At 21.6% G+C, this 17,511-nt stretch overlaps 3 protein-coding genes across 8 annotated transcripts in view; 2 read left to right on the top strand and 1 right to left on the bottom strand.

Annotated features, from left to right (window-relative positions):
• The window catches only part of LOC122501451 (protein scarlet-like), a 62,664-nt gene that overhangs the window by 12,017 nt on the left and 33,136 nt on the right, over positions 1–17,511 (bottom strand). The window contains exon 1 of one of the 6 annotated variants that reach the window (XM_043610916.1): positions 10,434–10,495. The exons of 1 other annotated variant lie outside the window; for it this stretch is intronic. Coding sequence is in view for 2 of the 5 variants with exons in the window: in XM_043610911.1 (XP_043466846.1) it covers positions 1,374–1,439 (66 nt within the window). In the remaining 3 variants the exon portion in view is untranslated. Of the gene's footprint in view, positions 1–1,274; positions 1,486–1,653; positions 1,937–10,351; positions 10,496–17,511 lie in introns of those variants that run through there. 4 more of the 6 variants (XM_043610914.1, XM_043610913.1, XM_043610911.1 and 1 more) reach the window with 4 other exon arrangements.
• On the top strand, positions 1,500–5,430 carry LOC122501454 (ATPase inhibitor mai-2, mitochondrial-like). The gene is made up of 3 exons (XM_043610923.1): positions 1,500–1,638; positions 4,577–4,709; positions 5,117–5,430. Exons 1-3 carry the CDS (start codon positions 1,592–1,594, stop codon positions 5,246–5,248), a joined length of 312 nt encoding a protein of 103 aa, XP_043466858.1. The 5' UTR covers positions 1,500–1,591; the 3' UTR covers positions 5,249–5,430.
• The window catches only part of LOC122501453 (syndecan-like), a 161,644-nt gene continuing 154,751 nt past the window's right edge, over positions 10,619–17,511 (top strand). Inside the window, exon 1 of the mRNA XM_043610922.1 lies at positions 10,619–10,833. Coding sequence (XP_043466857.1) covers positions 10,762–10,833 — 72 coding nt within the window. The 5' untranslated portion in view covers positions 10,619–10,761. The remainder of the gene's footprint in view (positions 10,834–17,511) is intronic.

Below are 17,511 nucleotides of genomic sequence, written 5' to 3'. Positions count from 1 at the left end.
AAATAAATAATGAGTTAAAAACTTCCGCCATATTGAATCAGCCATTTTGAATTTTTTAAAAAACAATTGTAGAATCAGAAAGAACGATCAAAAATATATATAAAAAAAACGTGTTCCACAATTGAAATATGAGAATAAGGGTTGGATTGTGAAAAATCAAAAAATTTTCAATAACAAAGTCAAAAGCTACAAATAATTGCAGAAATTCAATTATTTTCAAAAGCAATAAAATTCTTCGCAAAAATTCAATTATATACGAAAATTTAAAAAAAATTCTCGTGAAAATTTCAATTATCTTTATAAATAGTAAAATTCTTCTTTGAAATTCAATGATTTTCAATATCTACTCTATTTTAATAAAATTTTCCAAAAGAATTCAATTTATTTAAAACAAATTTTTAAAAATTCCATGCAAACATTTAATTTAAATTTAATTAAAATTAATTAATTAATTAATTTTAATTTTATTATTTTTAATTTTAATTTTTTAATTTTAATTTAAATTTCACAGGAGTTCAATTATTTTACAAATTTGTCCGTTTATAAATAAATAAATAAATAAATAAATAAATTACTTCGCAATAATTCAATTGTTTTCATAAATAATAAAACTCATAGCAGAATTTCAATTTCTTTAATATACAATTTTAATATAATTCCTTGAAAAATGTAATGATTCTTAAAAATTTTATTAAAATTCGTCGAGAGAATTCAATTTTAAAAAACATTCAATTATTGAATAAATTATTTATTTTTGTAAATTTAAATAATTAAATTTTCGTAGAATTTTCTAATAAAAATTGATTTAGAAATGAATTTCAGTTAAAATTTTAGATAATAATTGAATATTAAAATCATTATAGCGTGAATTTTTAGAAATAATTGAATTTTGAAAAGGTTTCAAATTAAAATCTATGAAAATCTGAATTTTTCAAACTTTTAACTAACAATTTTGTAGAATTAATTTTTTTGAAAAAGTTTAATTGAATTTTTTTAAAAATAATTTCAAGTTTTTATTTTCTAATATATATATATTTAATGGTTTTAATTTAATTTAATTTAATTGTAAACAAATGATTTTGAAAATTCTCAAAAGAAGAATTATTATCAAAAATTGTTAAAAATAAAATTAATTTGAAGAAGAATTTTAGTTAAAAATTATAGAAAATAATAATTAAATGTAATAATTTGGATAATTAATAAATAATAATAAATATGTTAATATAATTTTTTACATTTATAATTAATTTAATTAAAATTTATTATTCCCTTACGTTTTTTCAGATGGGCACAATATTGATTTTTTAAGAATGAAACATTTATTTTTCATTTCCTTCTGTTTAGTTACTATACATAATAATAAACTACTAAACTATAATAATCTTTTGACGATAAGATATTTCTTTCTCATGAAGAGAGGAATTCATATTTTCCGCCATTATATGACAGGCTTCTCCATCTACCAGCAAACTAGAAAACCATCTCGCAGATTGCAGATATAGAATTTCATGTTCGTCATTTTCGTCATTTTTGTTGATTCTTGTGAAAAAATTTGTTCCAACTAGAACGTTCAAATTTTTGGAAATTGAAAATGCAACGACTACCTTGTATTATTACGAGAAATATGGCATTTCTAAGGTAAATAATATTTACTGTTATTCGGTGATTGGAGATCATTTTTCATCTGCAGTGAATTCTTTCTTTTCGGAATGAAATCCGGCTTTTTGTCTATAATTCCACACTTGCTCCAAACGAGCAAATTCTTACTCGTTTGTTTTAGAACGTTTGTTAACGTTTTTAACTCGTTTCACTCTTTTATTTTTATAAAAAATTGATTAAATTAAATTCTACGATTTTACACGGGAAAAATTTATTTCTGTTTCTCTCAAATTCTTTTAATATTTCACTTGAAAGTTATCGAGACAATTATATAATTCAAGTGAGTAGGACGACAAAGTCTAACCTCACAAATTTTACCTCTTATTTCATTTTATTCATTTTATTGCATAATTAAATTTTTTTCAAAAACGAAAAGTTGGTGACGAAAAAAATTCATGTTTTCATTTTTCTTTAATTTTTTAGATTTTTTAGTAGTAAAATTTCTTTTTCAAAAGAGTTTTCAATTAATAAAAAAGCAAGAGTATAAATTTATAATAAAAAATTGTCAATAATATGGTGTATATTTTTATCACTATACTTTATTTTCATCTCTTGTGAATAAATAAAACAAAAGACGAACAATATTGCATTTTAATCATTTTCAGACAATACTTTTGCAAATTTTCTTTAAAAAGAAGAGAAAAAACATTTTTTTCTCGGACACAAGTTAAATTTCTTATGTAAAATATTAAATATTGAGGAGAAAAAGCTTTGGAGATTTTGAGTAATTTAAATTTAAACTTTAAAGTTTTTTTAGTAAAATGGCAGCCATTTTGTTATTTTTATATTTTTGGGTATAAACTTTTTAAGTATCGACCGTGATGTCCAAACTGTCTGACTTGCTATTTTCTATGTCTGTTTTTTTTTATTTTAATTTCAAAAAACTCGTTTTAGACACTTCACAAAACTGACAAAAAATCCATTCCATATTTTTTATTTTCCTGACTTTTTCCTAATTTTCATCAAAAATATTTACTTCTTTCTTATCCTGCTAATTAATTCAATTCCTGCCACGAATTTTATTATTCATGAAAGAATTTCAATATTTATAAAAATAATTCAATTCTTCTAAAGAATTTTATAAACATTTTTAAATAATTAATTTCATTCGACTAATTTTATGCAAATTCTATAATTTAAATAATTGAATTCCTGAGAAATTTTTATTATTCATCAAACAAATTGAATTTAAAAAAAAAAAAATTTTTAAATAATTGAATTCTGTTTGGAAATTTTATGAAAATAGTAGATATTGAAAATCATTAAATTGCGAAAAGTTTTTTAAAATAATTGAATTTTACATAGAATTCTATTTTTAAATTTTTGACAATAATTGAATGTCTGTGTGGCAATTTATTAAATTTTTTTGGAAAATAATTGAATTCCTAAAAAGCATTTTATTATTTATGAAAATAATTGAATTCTTGTGAACGATTTTATTGGATTTTCTTTAAATAATTGAATTTTCAAGAAGAAATCTATTACTTTTAAAAATAATTAAATTCTTGTAATGAATATTGTTATTTATGAAGATAATTGAATTTTGCAAAGAATTTTATTAAAATGCCTCAAAATAATTGAATTTCCGGGAATAATTTTGTTATTTATCTTTAATAATTGAATTCTTTTGAAGAATATTGTTTATGTAAATAATGGAGTTCTTGGGAAGAATTTTATTAAATCTAAAAGAATAATTGAATTATTTCAAAAAAATTCAATTAAAATTGTAAAATAATTTATTTGTTTCGAACAATTTTATTAAAATAATAATAATAAATAATAATAATTGCTTAGAATTTGGGATAAATTTTATCAATTTTTTTTTTAATAATTGAATTCTTTTGCGAAATTTTATGAAAATACTATAGATATTGAAAATAATTGAATTACGAGTATTTTTTTTTAATATAATTGAATCGTTTTAAGGAATAAATTAAAAATTTATTTCTAAATAAAATATTTATAATTTTTTAATATTTAAAAAGTTTTTGACTATATACAACTCAATTGTGCTACAACTACACAGAAAAAAATTTGATCCGAAACAGCTACAAATTTCACTGTATTAACGAAATTATTATTTGATTCAGTTAAAATTTTCTCTGGTGACATTTTTTTTCATATGTATAAGATTCATGAAATAAAATTAATATAGAAATTAAAAATATGAAATTGAAATTATAAGTTTATCTTGAGAATTAATTTTCATTAGATGAAACATTTTCTGAAAATGATTTTAGCTCGACCATATTTAAAGGACATATAATTTATGCCATTAAATTTTGCATATTATTGTATGCTAATAAGTTGAAATTATTCCTTTCTTTAACAACTATACTCTCTTGATGCTAAATTGCTCCAGTAGGATTTGAATACGTAATGTTGAAACTTGGGATGTTACTTTTCACACTCTAAGCTGTAGATGTTTTCCACACTAGAAAATGAAAGTAACGATAAATTTACTCTCGCGTAATGTTATGGACTTTAAAAATGAGACACGATTTTAATATTTATTTAAATTGGGAAAATAACAAAGACACAGTTTTTTTTAACGAAATCTGTTAATTTTTTTAAAATTTTAGACCGCCATATTGGATCCGACATTTTGAATTTATTTTTTTGACTCTCGGTCATTTTTAATTATTATAAAACATGAAGAAATCATCACTAAAAAATCACTCCGAGTCTTCGACTCGGAGCAATCGACTTCTTCATGTTTTATAACAATTTTTGATAAATTGTTGAATTTCAAAAAGATTTCAATTTGAATTATAGTTAATTAATTAATTAATTTATTAATTACTTTTATAAACAACGTAAATTTTGATGGATTGAAATTTCACTATAATATTTCACGCATCTTTACTTAAATTTAAACAAATAATTTCAATAACTAAAGGAACAATGGAAATTTCAGTAAAGCCAGAATGTCCGGCGAGCCGGGATCTGGTGCCGGAAAAGGAGGCGGTGGCGGTGGTTCCATTCGAGAAGCTGGTGGAGCATTTGGCAAAATGGAAGCTGCCAGAGAGGATCAGTTCTTTTATAATCAGGTGATAATTACCAGATTTATGATTTTAAGTTCTTTTTGTTTATTTTCGATAAAAGCAATGTGCAATCAACAATGATTACACATTTCAACTTTTATGTCATACTTAGAGACATATGAGATTAATTATTTTTCAAGTTAAAAATATTTTTTAATCGAGAAATTTATTTTTAAATACATTAAATTCTCTCTAAAAATATGTTAGTAATTAGTAAATTATTTATGCGGAAACACTGCAAATATTGCTTGAAAAAAATTGAAAAAAATTGAGAAATGTTAAAAATATTATTTTAGTATTTAAAGTATTATTTTATTTCTATATATTTTATTAATAATAATTAATTAATGTTAATATTAATAATAAAAATAATAAATAATAAGTTTGATATTAACAATGATTATAATTTTCAGCAAAAGCAACAATTAAAGAATTTACGTGATGGACTTCATGATGAGATTTCTTTCCATGAGGAGCAAATTAAACGTCATCAGGAAGCAATCAGCCGTCACAAAAATAGAATTTCCGATATGGAGCATAAATGAGCAAATTAATTTCAAAACTTGTATAGAATTGAAATATTCTATATGCGTCTCGTGAAACATAATTTATCCTTGAGATATCGCAGAGAGTAAGCATTGTAGAAATTTATTTTCAATTTTTTTTCTTTTTATTAATTATTGAGTTTGTTAAAATCAAAAATAAATATCTTGTTTTTACTGTTTAACACGCTTATTTGTATTTATAAACCGCAATAACTGCTTTTTTTATAGAGGAAATCTAATTTGTCAGTCCCAATATTATTCGTGTGAAAAACTAACATAGTTCTATAGGCAAAGTACGTACTTACTTTGTTTTCAGGTTCATTTTTTAAAAATATAGAAATAAACTTTATGAAATATTAGTTAAGCTTGTCATTATTTTTTTAAACGAAATTTTTTTTTATAATTTCAATGGACTTTTCTGTAATATAATATTTCAGGAAAAAAATTAGTTTACTATTTTTGGTCCTCTAAGGGGATTCTTTTTTAAATTTTAACAAAGATAATTTAAAAAAATCTACTGATACGTCAGTTAATTTTTACTGACAATCGGATATTATAATTATTTTTGCGTCTTTTTTCGATTATTTTCAAAATTTCAGACTTTATCGACTTTTCTTTCATTACTGGAACAAAATATCACATTTTAAGTATAAAATGCAACTTATGTTGATTTTTTTAATGTGAAAAGTAACTATATGTGGACGTCCACATGAAAAGGGCCCATATTGTCGGTTCTAGTTTTCAAGATAATCGCAATTTAGTAATTTTTGAGCAAATTCTTAATTTTTTTTTTATTTTTTATTATCAATCTACATGTTTTGACAAGTCGAATCATGCGGTTTTCATTAATTTATCGATACTTTAACTGTTTGATTTCATTGGTTCTTTAGAAAAATGAAAAGGGCCCATTTTGTCGGTCATTTGCAAAAGTAATCCGTATTTTAAAAATGGAGGTATAGAAAAATTTAAAACCTCTTGATTTTTCATCTCTAAGGTGTCCTGGACTGTAAACAATTCTTATCTGAATAACTTCTCAGAAAAACCAGGGATATTGATGTTAGAGTCCTTGTTTTTGTAGTCATAGAAATGAAAAATTCGATATTTCGTGAAATTTTTCGTAATAGAGACTGTTAAAAAAATTTAAATAAGTTTAATATCTACTCTTTTTCTTCAAATGACACAATAAAATTGTACATAATCATTAATCCTGTAAAAAAATGGTTTTTTAATAGAAAAACTGTCCTTTTTAGAAAAGGGCCCATATTGTCGGTTTCTCGTACTTAAGTACGAAATTTTTCAAAATTAAGAGGGGGGAAGGTTTTAAAAATTTAAAACTTATTGGTTTTTCATCTTTTAGGTACCCTGGACTGTAAACAATTCTTATCTGAATAACTTTTCAGAAGAACCAGAGATATTGATGTTAGAATCTTTTTTTCGTAATTGTCGAAATGAAAATTTTAATATTGCGTCAATTTTTTCATAATAGAGACTGTCAAAAATTTTTAAATAAGTTTAATATCTATTCTTTTTCTTCAAATGACACAATAAAATTGTACCTAATCATTTATCTTGTAAAAAAATGGTTTTTTAATAGAAAAACTGTCCTTTTTAGAAAAGGGCCCATATTGTCCATTTTTCGTATTTTCAAAATTAAGAAGGGGGGGGGGGGGGTTTAAAAATTTAAAACCTGTTGGTTTTTTATCTTCAAGGTGCCCTGAACTAGAAACAATTCTTATCTGAATAACTTCCAAGAAGAACCAGAGATACAACAATTAGTTGGTATCGCAATCTTTAATTCCGTTTTTCTCGAAATGAGGTTTTTGGCGTTCTAAACTTTGAAATTCCGTAACTCAGCGAATTTTCAACCAAAAAAGTTCTAAGACCACTCAAAATTCTCCAAATTTTGCCAGGATTACGCCCATATAGATAACTTCAGTAGTGCCAAAATGGGCCCTTTTCATGTGGACGTCCACATATAGACAAATCTTTCAAAAATTATTTTTGAATAATTTTTTTACAGGGTTGACAAAATTTTTAATCCTAACCTTTTTAGAATTAAAAAACTTATAAAAAATTGTTATAAAACATGACCGACTGATAAAATCATTATTTTATATTATAAGAATATTGTTACTGTAACCTATTAAAAATTACTTTCATTATTTTAATTCAATTATTGTTTTCCACAATTTTTAACTAAAATTCTTCTTTAAATTAATTATTATTAATAATTTCTTTGAACATTTTCAAATCCATTTGTACTATTCAATTTTACGAAATTTCATCGATTATTTCTTTGGAAATTCTTCAATCAAATATACATTAGAAAATAAACATTTCAAATAACTTAAAAAAAATGCAATTGAACTTTTACAAAAAAATTAAATCTACACAATTTTAAGTTAAAAGTATGAAAAATTCAAACATTCAAAGTTTATAATTTCAAACCTTTTCAAAACTCAATTATTATCTAAAGTTTTAACTGAAATTCATATTTGAATCAATTATTATTAGAAAATTCTACGACAATTCAATTATTTAAATACAAAAAAAAAAATAATTTATTGAAGAATTCAATGTTTTTTAAAACTAAATTTTCACGAATTTCAATAAAATTTTAAAGAATAATTTCATTTTTCGAAAAAATAAAATTTAAAATGTATTAAAAATAATTGAATCTCTGTAAAAAATTTGATTGAATTGAGAAAAGTTTTTGAAAATAATTGAAATTTTGTCAAGAATTTTATTAAAATTTTCTTAAATAATTGAAATATTGACAAGAATTTTATTTAAATTTTTGAAAATAATTGAATTTTAGAGAAAAATTTTAATATTTATAAAAATAATTGAAATTTTGACTAAAACTTTAATTAATTAAATTGAATTTATTTATTACTTTTGAAAATAATTGAATTCTTGAGACGAATTTTTTAATAATATTTATTTTTAAATACCTAATTATTTTTAATACAAAAATAAATAATTTATTGAATAATTGAATGTTTCGCAAAATTGAATTCTCATAAAGAATTTTATTAAAAAATTTTTAAATAATTGAATTCTTTTGACGAATTTTAATTAAATTTTAAGAATAATTACATTTTTCGAGGAATTCGATTAAAATTGTATATAAAAAATAATTGAAATTCTGCAATGAGTTTTATTATCTATGAAAATAATAATTAAAACCCTGTAAAAAATTGTATTACATATTTATAAAAATAATTGAATCTCTGTAAACATAAATTTAATATTTTTGAAAATAATAGAATTATTGCGAAGAAATTTATAAAAAAAATTTTAAATAATTCATTTCTTTTGGAAAATTTTATTTAAATAGTAGATATTGAAAATCATTGAATGGAGGAGAATTTTTGAAAAAAAATTTAATTTGTTAAAAAGAATTTTATTAAAATTTTTGAAAATACTTGAATTTTGGAAAAAAATTTTAATATTTATTTAAAGATAATTGAAATTTTGACGATAATTTATTAAGTTTTTTAAACTTCTGATCATAATTGAATTTCTGCGAAGAATTTTAGTACTTTTGAAAATAATTGAATTCTTGAGACGAATTTTTTAATAATATTTATATTTAAATACCTAATTGAAGTTTTTTGTGAAGTTTTATTAAAATACTAGATACTGAAAATAATTGAATTTTGATAAATTATAGAAATTACTGAAATTTCTACAAAGAATTTTATTAGAATTATTTTGGAAAAAAATTGAATTGTTAAAAAGAGGTTCATTAAAATTTTTTAAAATAATTTAATTCTTTCGAGAAATTTAATTAAAAATGTATTGACAATAATACTTATATTCTAATAAATAAATTATATGAAGGATTTTTAAAATAATTGAATTTCTTTGATGAATTTTAATAAAGTTTTTACGAATAATTAGTAATTACATTTTTCGAGAAATTTCATTAAAATTGTATTTGAAATAATTGAAATTTTGCAATGAGTTTTATTATTTATGAAAATAATTGTAAATCTATAAATTTTTTATTATTTATGAAAATAATTGAATCTCTGTAAAAAATTTGATTATTTCTGAAAATAATTGAATTACCTATAATTTTTGGAAATTAATTTTCATTAATTTTCATTGTCAACTTTTTATTTTTGAAGATTTTTCTTTATAAAAATTTTTTTGAAAGCTCAATTATTTTCGAAATTTGCAATTCAAATTCCCCATAAAAATTTGCAAAAATTTTAATGAAATACTTTGAAACAAATGAATTATTATCAATGAAAGTTTATTTAAATATCAAAATATTATATTTAAGGGGAGACTTTGAATATACATTTTTAACTAAATTGGTCAGAAGAAATTTTGACCATTTTTGAATTTTTATTTTTTTTAAAAATTGATAGATTTTAAAATTTATCCGTAATTTTGTAGAAAATATGTTTTTGTATCTACAAAAAATTACCGAATAATCAATTTTTTACTATTTTTGAAGCATTTTTTTTGGGAAAAAAACATTGTTTTAGGTTAAAATTGCGTAGATACAAAATTACGGATGGATTTTAAAATCTATTAATTTTTATTAACTTTTAAGAAAAATAAAAATCCAAAAAGTCAAAAAAGTCACAAAAGTTTTGAAAATAAGTTGAAAAAAGTCCACAACATTGATAAACGAAAAATATTTGTTTAATGTTTTCGAATATTACTTTTAAAATTAATTATTTATTGAAAAACTTTTTCATTGATCAAGGTTGTGGACTTCAATTTGATATAAATATGTATTTGGAAGACAATTTTTTAGTCATTTAACATAACCTAAAAAAAGAGAATAATGAATTAGTCAATTAGTCCTTTTTGACTAAAAATTAATCAGTACTGTTTTTAATTAAATGGACAAATAATTCATGACTCGGACCTTGAATTAGTCGAAAGTAATTCAAAATAAGAGACTGAGCTAGGTAAGTAAATAAAAAGTATTTATTAAAATCTGTCAATAGTCACATGAGTCCGAGGCCTCTAAAATTTGAATGAAAAACCTCACGTTCGCCTTCGCTAATTCGCTTTAGTATACGTTTTATTTTATTTAATTATTGACTTTTTTTTAATCACACACGTTATTATACTAACCTCTATTGATTCAATTTTATAAATTGAAATATATTGTTTTATTTCGTATCACAAACATACAATTAATAAAATTAGTACCTACAAAGCAAATAGAGAAAAATTAAGAACACAAAAATACAAGAGGACTGCTTTTGAAAAGTAAACAATATACCGACTGAGAATGTCCGAAGGACACTTGCCTGACAGATGAAGATGTCTGCCAATCCACCCCGCCAGATGGCTCTAATGTTCAAGATGGCGACTTTTTAGAGACCAGTGTCTCGCGATTCATCGATCAGTGTAGAGTGTTCGTATTGTTGCTCCGTGGTTTTTGGTGGTTTTTCTACCGGGCCGCGGGTCTTTAATTGGTTTTTAATCGTAAATAGTGGGACCTGTAAGGCTCGAAAGGGCCCAACACAAAAGGATTCAATATGCAACCAAGGATATATTGGGTTTTAGCGAGCGCATTTCTCATTCTCGCAGGATGCAACGCCGCTACTGAGGTGAGTTTCTAGTCACAAAGCACAATGTCACATCTTTTCCCTCAACATCATTTCTTATTATTGCAAAGTATATTTTCCCCTCGTTCATTGTCCGTAAATGTCAGTTCAACAATCAACTAAAACCCCAACAACAATATTCACCAGGCTGACATTATTTTTATGTTCTTATTACGAAAGAAACAAACCGGGTGCGTCTCGTTCGTTTTGCTCCATTTGCTTCTCGGTTAGTAGTCAGGATCTTGATATATATTTTATCTCGAGTCTCCATTTCCTTTTCGAATGAATATTCCAGGGGGATTTTCAGTAAAAGAATATGCGCTATTTTCGAAAGGATAAATTGCATTCGTGAAAAAAGAGGTTATCGTGTATAAAATTGAAAGGTTATAATACTTCCATCACTCTCAACAAAAAAAAAAAAAAAAAAAACTCTCCTTTACTTTGTGTCACTTATTTATATTGCAGTTCACTTCTCTGAAGTGATTTTCTCTCCTTACAAAATTATTAAATTGTCCATGAAATTCGAAGAATTCTTGACAATTGCATTTAACTGGAGGATTCGTTTTTTATTTAACTTTAAAGATTTATGAAAAATGTTTGATGTAAATTCCTATCCAGTCAAATGAATCTGTCAAAACCGGTTTTCTTTTTTAATGCCTAAAAATAACATTAATCTACTTACGAACAATATATTTAGGGCACGATGTCCCTTTAAAATTTCAACATATGTATTTTTAAACTCAATCAAACATGTTTTTCTCGCATGTCACTTTCATTTCAATAAAATTCGGTATATTAATTATAAACTATCAAAAAAATGTACTAAATACGGAATTATTTACTGCTAAAAATTAATATTTTCAAATCAAATTATCCTTTACATTAAATTATTATTTTCATATAAAATCAATGTTTACTTATTAAATAAATATTTACCGATTAAATTTTCATTTACATATCAAATTAATGCTTACATATTACATTAATATTTACGTATCAAAATAATGTTTACAAATTAAATTAATATTTACATATAAAATTAATGTTTACATATTAAATTTATAGTGTAAATAAATAAAATTCAAAAAAGAAACTTATGCTTAAACAAATATATATTTACATATTTTATTAATTTAAAATATTTTTTAATTCATTTTTATTAATTTTATTAATATTATATATTTAGTTTGTGTCTAAATATAATTTTTTTTTTCATTTCAAAAATATTTGCTTTTCAAATTATTACTTTTCTGAAATTCCAACATATTTTTGCTACAAGCTTTTGAAAAGAACAATTACAATAATTAATTTTAAACTGTTGCAAATTTGGAAGATTTTTCTTCAAAATCTGAAGAAAATTTTTAGAAAACAAAAATGTTGATAACATTTTTCACAAGTATTAAACTATTTTAAAATTTTTTTAATAAAATTCGCTTGACAAAAATTAAGTTATTAATTCAAAAATTCTAATAAAAAATTCTTTGAAAGAATTCAATTATTTTTATAAACACTAAAATTCATCGCAGAAATTTAAATATTTATAAAACAATTTTAATGAAATTTCACAAAAAGATTCAATTATTTTAAGAATTTTTTAATAAAATTAAATTATTTTAAAAAATTTTAAAACAATTCTCTGCAAAAATTTGATTCTTTTTATTAATAATAATATTTTTTGCGAGAATTCAATTATCTTCAATACAATTTTCATTTAATTTTCTCAAAAAAATTAATAAAAGCTTATTTCAAATGTCTTATAACTATTTTTAAAATTTTTTGAATAAAAACTTTGCAAGAATTTAGTAATTTTTTTGGTACATTAATTTGAACATTTAAAACATTTAAAAAGAATATTTATTTAAAAAAAAGTTAAGCAGCAAAATTGTTTGTTAATTTTAATTTCATATTTGTAGAAATAATGTTTAATATCTGTAAAATTCATTTTTGACAATTATTTTTGATTCAATTTTTTGAATTAAACTTATAATTTTGATTTTTAAAAGTTGAGTTAAACAGAGAAAAGGGTAGTTTGACAGCTATGAAAATTTAAAAAAAGAAGTCTTATGTTTCAAAAATTATTTAAAAATATTTTTGAAAAATTAATATTTATAATTAAAATTCTCCAAAAGTTTGATTATTTAAATTTTATATTTACAAAAAATTGAATGATTTTTAAAATATGTTACCAAATTTCAATCTTGTTTAGAAATTTTTTAATTGTATATAAAAAAGTTTTATGCTTCAAAAACTATTTAAAAATATTTTTGAAAAATTAATTGTAAGAATATATTTATTATAATTACATTCCCATCACATGAAAAGGTATTTTTTTGAAAATATTACTTATATCAACAATTTATGAAAAAAACATGGACAGTTACAATTATTATAATAAATTTAGTTTTTGTATTAAATAATTGAATTTATTGTAAATGAACTTTCGGAAAATTATTTAAAATAATTGATGTAGAGATGAAGTTTAGTTGAAAATTGTAGAAAATAATTGAATTCAGGAAGGGTTATAATAATTGTAATTTCTAAAAATAATTAAAATTCATAAATTTTACTCATTTTCCGTAAACTTTCATATTTTCCGTGGATTCGTGGATTATTCATTCTCTTGTCGTCACCCTTCAAAGAGAACAGTTTATTTTAATTTAAATAAATTTCAATTTTATAACTTAATATTAAAAATATTATAATATTAATAATTTTTGTAAGAGGATTTATTTTATTGAAATCCAGTAAAGATTTATTGAATTAATTTCTATTTTGAGACAAATGAGTATTTAAATTATTTTGATTGATGTTAATTTTGGACTAGTAATTTTGTAATTTAAAAATATTTAATTAAAATTGTGATCATTTTACATAAATCTTGTGTCTAAATTAATTTTTGATTTTAGATAATTGAATCGTTTAGTTTATTGAGTAGCCGAGTAATTTAAAAGTCTTTGTAATTTTTTTTATTTTGATAATTAATTTTCTTTTGTAATTTGACTCAGTCTGGTTGGTGCCCAACAATTAATTGTAATTTGATTTTTCGTATTTTAATTTTCTTTATTTTTGCAACTCCAATATAAGCTTAAATTTATTTCTTATTTCTGTTATTAATTATTTATTTCATTTAGTTTAAAAATAAATTTATGGAGGTTTACAAAATTAATGATTTATTAGAAAAGATTATAAATTTATTTTCAAAATATTTCCGACAACTTTTATTATATCAGGTGTAAATTTTGTTGTTATAGTTTCTCAATCAGATTATGATTTCTAATGCAGAGTCAAGGTTAAGATTCTCACTTCCTTTTCTTCTGTTAAAACAATCTTCGTGAGATTAAAAAAAATTTCTTTTTTTTTTTTTTGAAGTCTTCAGTAATTAATTCAACCTTGTCAAAATGGCATTCGTTGAGCGAATGAAGTTTCCTTTGTACCGAGGAATGTCATTCATGTTGCACGAGACTTTGCAATTGTTCTCAGGTACAATGAACTTATTATTAGGAAAACTGAAGGAAACTCTTGACAAACAGTTGCCTTTTCAAAAGCAGTATATATATGAGACGAATGTCTAGAAAAAATTAAAAAAAAAGGGAGAAAAATTCAAGAAATTAAGAATAAAATGAAAAAAAATTTCTTTTATTTATACTGTTTGAAAAAATAAAAAAGAAGAAAAGAATTATTTCCTTTTTATTATTATTCTTTAATCGAACCGCCTGTGTATATTAGGGTCAAAGTTTTATTCAATGAAGCGGCTTATATGTGTGTGAAAAACTTTTAGAAAGGGGATCTAACTTTTTTTCTGTGTATCGATGGTTAGAAGGAAGTTTGACTGCAGTTGAAGGGAATCACAAGAAGGCAAACATAAAATTTACTTTTAATGCTACTGCTTTCGTTAATAATTTCTTGTAATTTATCTTCGCATTTTTTAGCCTTTTTAGAAAAAAGATATATTAATTATAATTCAAATTATTAAAATTACAAAAAAATAATTATTTACTATTAATTGGTAATTTCAGGGTTGCCACGCAACCTGGAAACCTGGAAATGTCAGGGAATTTTATAAACCTTGAAAAAACCTGGAAAAGTCAGGGAATTTTTATTGGGATCCTGGAAAATTATTGTTTTCTAAAGTTATTGAGCTTATTCTTGAAATATAATTTTTCTTTAATTCAAATTTCTTAATTCAATTTTAAAAGAGTTGCTTTTACAATTTTTCTTCGCAATTCAATTATTTTCATAAATAATCAAATTTTTTACAGAGATTCAATTATTTTCATAAATAATAAAAAAATTTATAGATTTACAATTATTTTTATAAATAATAAAACTCATCGCAAAATTTCAATTATTTTAAATACAATTTTAATGAAATTTCTCGCAAAATGTAATTATTCGTAAAAATTTTATTAAAATTCATCAAAGAAATTCAATTATTTTAAAAATCCTTCCTAATAATTTATTTATTAGAATATAAGTATAATTAAATTTCTTGAAAGAATTAAATTATTTTCAAAAATTTTAATGAAATTCTTTTTAACAATTCAATTTTTTTTCCAAAATAATGTTAATAAAATTCTTCGTAGAAATTTCATTAATTTCTATAATTTATCAAAATACAATTACTTTCAGTATCTACTATTTCAATAAAATTTCACAAAAGAATTCAATTAGGTATTTAAAAAGAAAATTATTAAAAAATTCGTCTCAAGAATTCAATTATTTTCAAAAGTACTAAAATTCTTCGCAGAAATTCAATTATGATCAGAAGTTTAAAATAATTAATAAATTATCGTCAAAATTTCAATTATCTTTATAAATATTAAAATTTTTTTCCAAAATTCAATTATTTTTAAAAATTTTAATGAAATTCTTTTTAAGAAATTAAATTTTTTTTCAAAAATTCTCCTCCAGTCAATGATTTTCAATATCTACTATTTTAATAAAATTTTCCAAAAGAAATGAATTATTTTAAAATTTTTTTATAAATTTCTTCGCAATAATTCTATTATTTTCAAAAATATTCAATTTATGTTTACAGAGATTCAATTATTTTTATAAATATGTAATACAATTTGTTACAAGGATTCAATTATTATTTTCATAGATAATAAAACTCATTGCAGAATTTCAATTATTTTTTATACAATTTTAATCGAATTCCTCGAAAAATGTAATTATTCTTAATAATTTTATTAAAATTCGTCAAAAGAATTCAATTATTTAAAAATTTGTTAATAAAATTCTTTATGAGAATTCAATTTTGAGAAACATTCAATTATTTAATAAATTATTTATTTTTGTATTAAAAATAATTAGGTATTTAAGAAGAAATATTATTAAAAAATTCGTCTCAAGAATTCAATTATTTTCAAAAGTAATAAAATTCTTTGCAGAAATTGAATTCAATTATGGTCAAAAGTTTAAAAAAAGTTATAGTCAAAATTTCAATTATTTTTATAAATATTAAAATTTTTCTCTAAAATTCAATTATTTTCAAAAACATTTCTTAATTCAATCAAAGTTTTTACAGATATTCAATTATTTTTAATACATTTTTAATCTAATTTCTCGAAAAATGAAATTATTCTTAAAAGTTTCATTGAAATTCGTCAAAAGTATGTTAATTACCTATTTAAAAATTTGTTGATAAAATTCTTTAAATGAGAGTTGAATTTTAAAAAACATTGAATTCTTCAATAAATTATTTTTTTTTGTATTTAAATAATTGAATTGGCGTAGAATTTTCTAATAATAATTTATTCAAATATGAATTTCAGTTAAAACTTTAGATAATAATTGAGTTTTGAAAAGCAGGTCTCAAATTATAATCTTTGAATGTTTGAATTTTTCACACTTTTAACTTAAAATTGTGTAGATTTAATTTGTTTATAAAAGTTGAATTGAATTTTTTTGAAATTATTTCAAGTTTTTATTTTCTAATATATAATATTTGATTAAGGAATTCCGAATACCTGAATAATCGATGAAATTTCGTAAAATTGAATTGTAAACAAAATGATTTGAAAATGTTGAAAGAAATTTTTCAGAAATTATTAATAATAATTAATTTAAACTTTATAAAGAAGAACTTTAGTTTTAAATTCTGGAAAACAATAATTGAATTAAAATAATGAAGGTAACTTTGAATAAGTTAGAGTAACAATATTCTTATTAATATAAAATAATGATTTTATCACTCGGTCAACTTTAATTATTATAAAACATGAAGATATCGATTGCTCCGAGTCAAAGACTCGGAGTCGGAGTGATCGATTTCTTTGTTTTATAACAATTTTTTAAAAGTTGTTTAATTTCAAAAAGGTTAGAATTAAAAATTTTGTAAAATATAAATGTAGTTTTAAAAACCTGGAAAACCTGGAAAAGTCAGGGAATTTGAAATGAGCAAAAGCGTGGCAACCCTGATTAGCCAAAAGGCTAAAAAATGGTGATTCTTTTAAAAAGGATAATCTAATAAAGCAAAAAACTTTAAATGCAGGAAAAGAGTTTAAAAAAACGATGAATATAAGTATATTTAGTTTTGCGGACTAACACAAACAATATTTTCCGTTGGCAGTTTTTTTTTATCAAAGACAGTGAACGCAATATCGATTATCTGCTTTATAAGAATCGATGCATCTGATGAATCTCGTAAGCTTGATGTTGTTTTATAATAAAAGCGAA

Source organism: Leptopilina heterotoma, unplaced genomic scaffold, assembly GCF_015476425.1.
Source record: "Leptopilina heterotoma isolate Lh14 unplaced genomic scaffold, ASM1547642v1 Lhet_21, whole genome shotgun sequence".
Lineage (NCBI taxonomy): Eukaryota > Metazoa > Arthropoda > Insecta > Hymenoptera > Figitidae > Leptopilina > Leptopilina heterotoma.
This window is presented reverse-complemented; position numbering and strand designations above follow the sequence as displayed.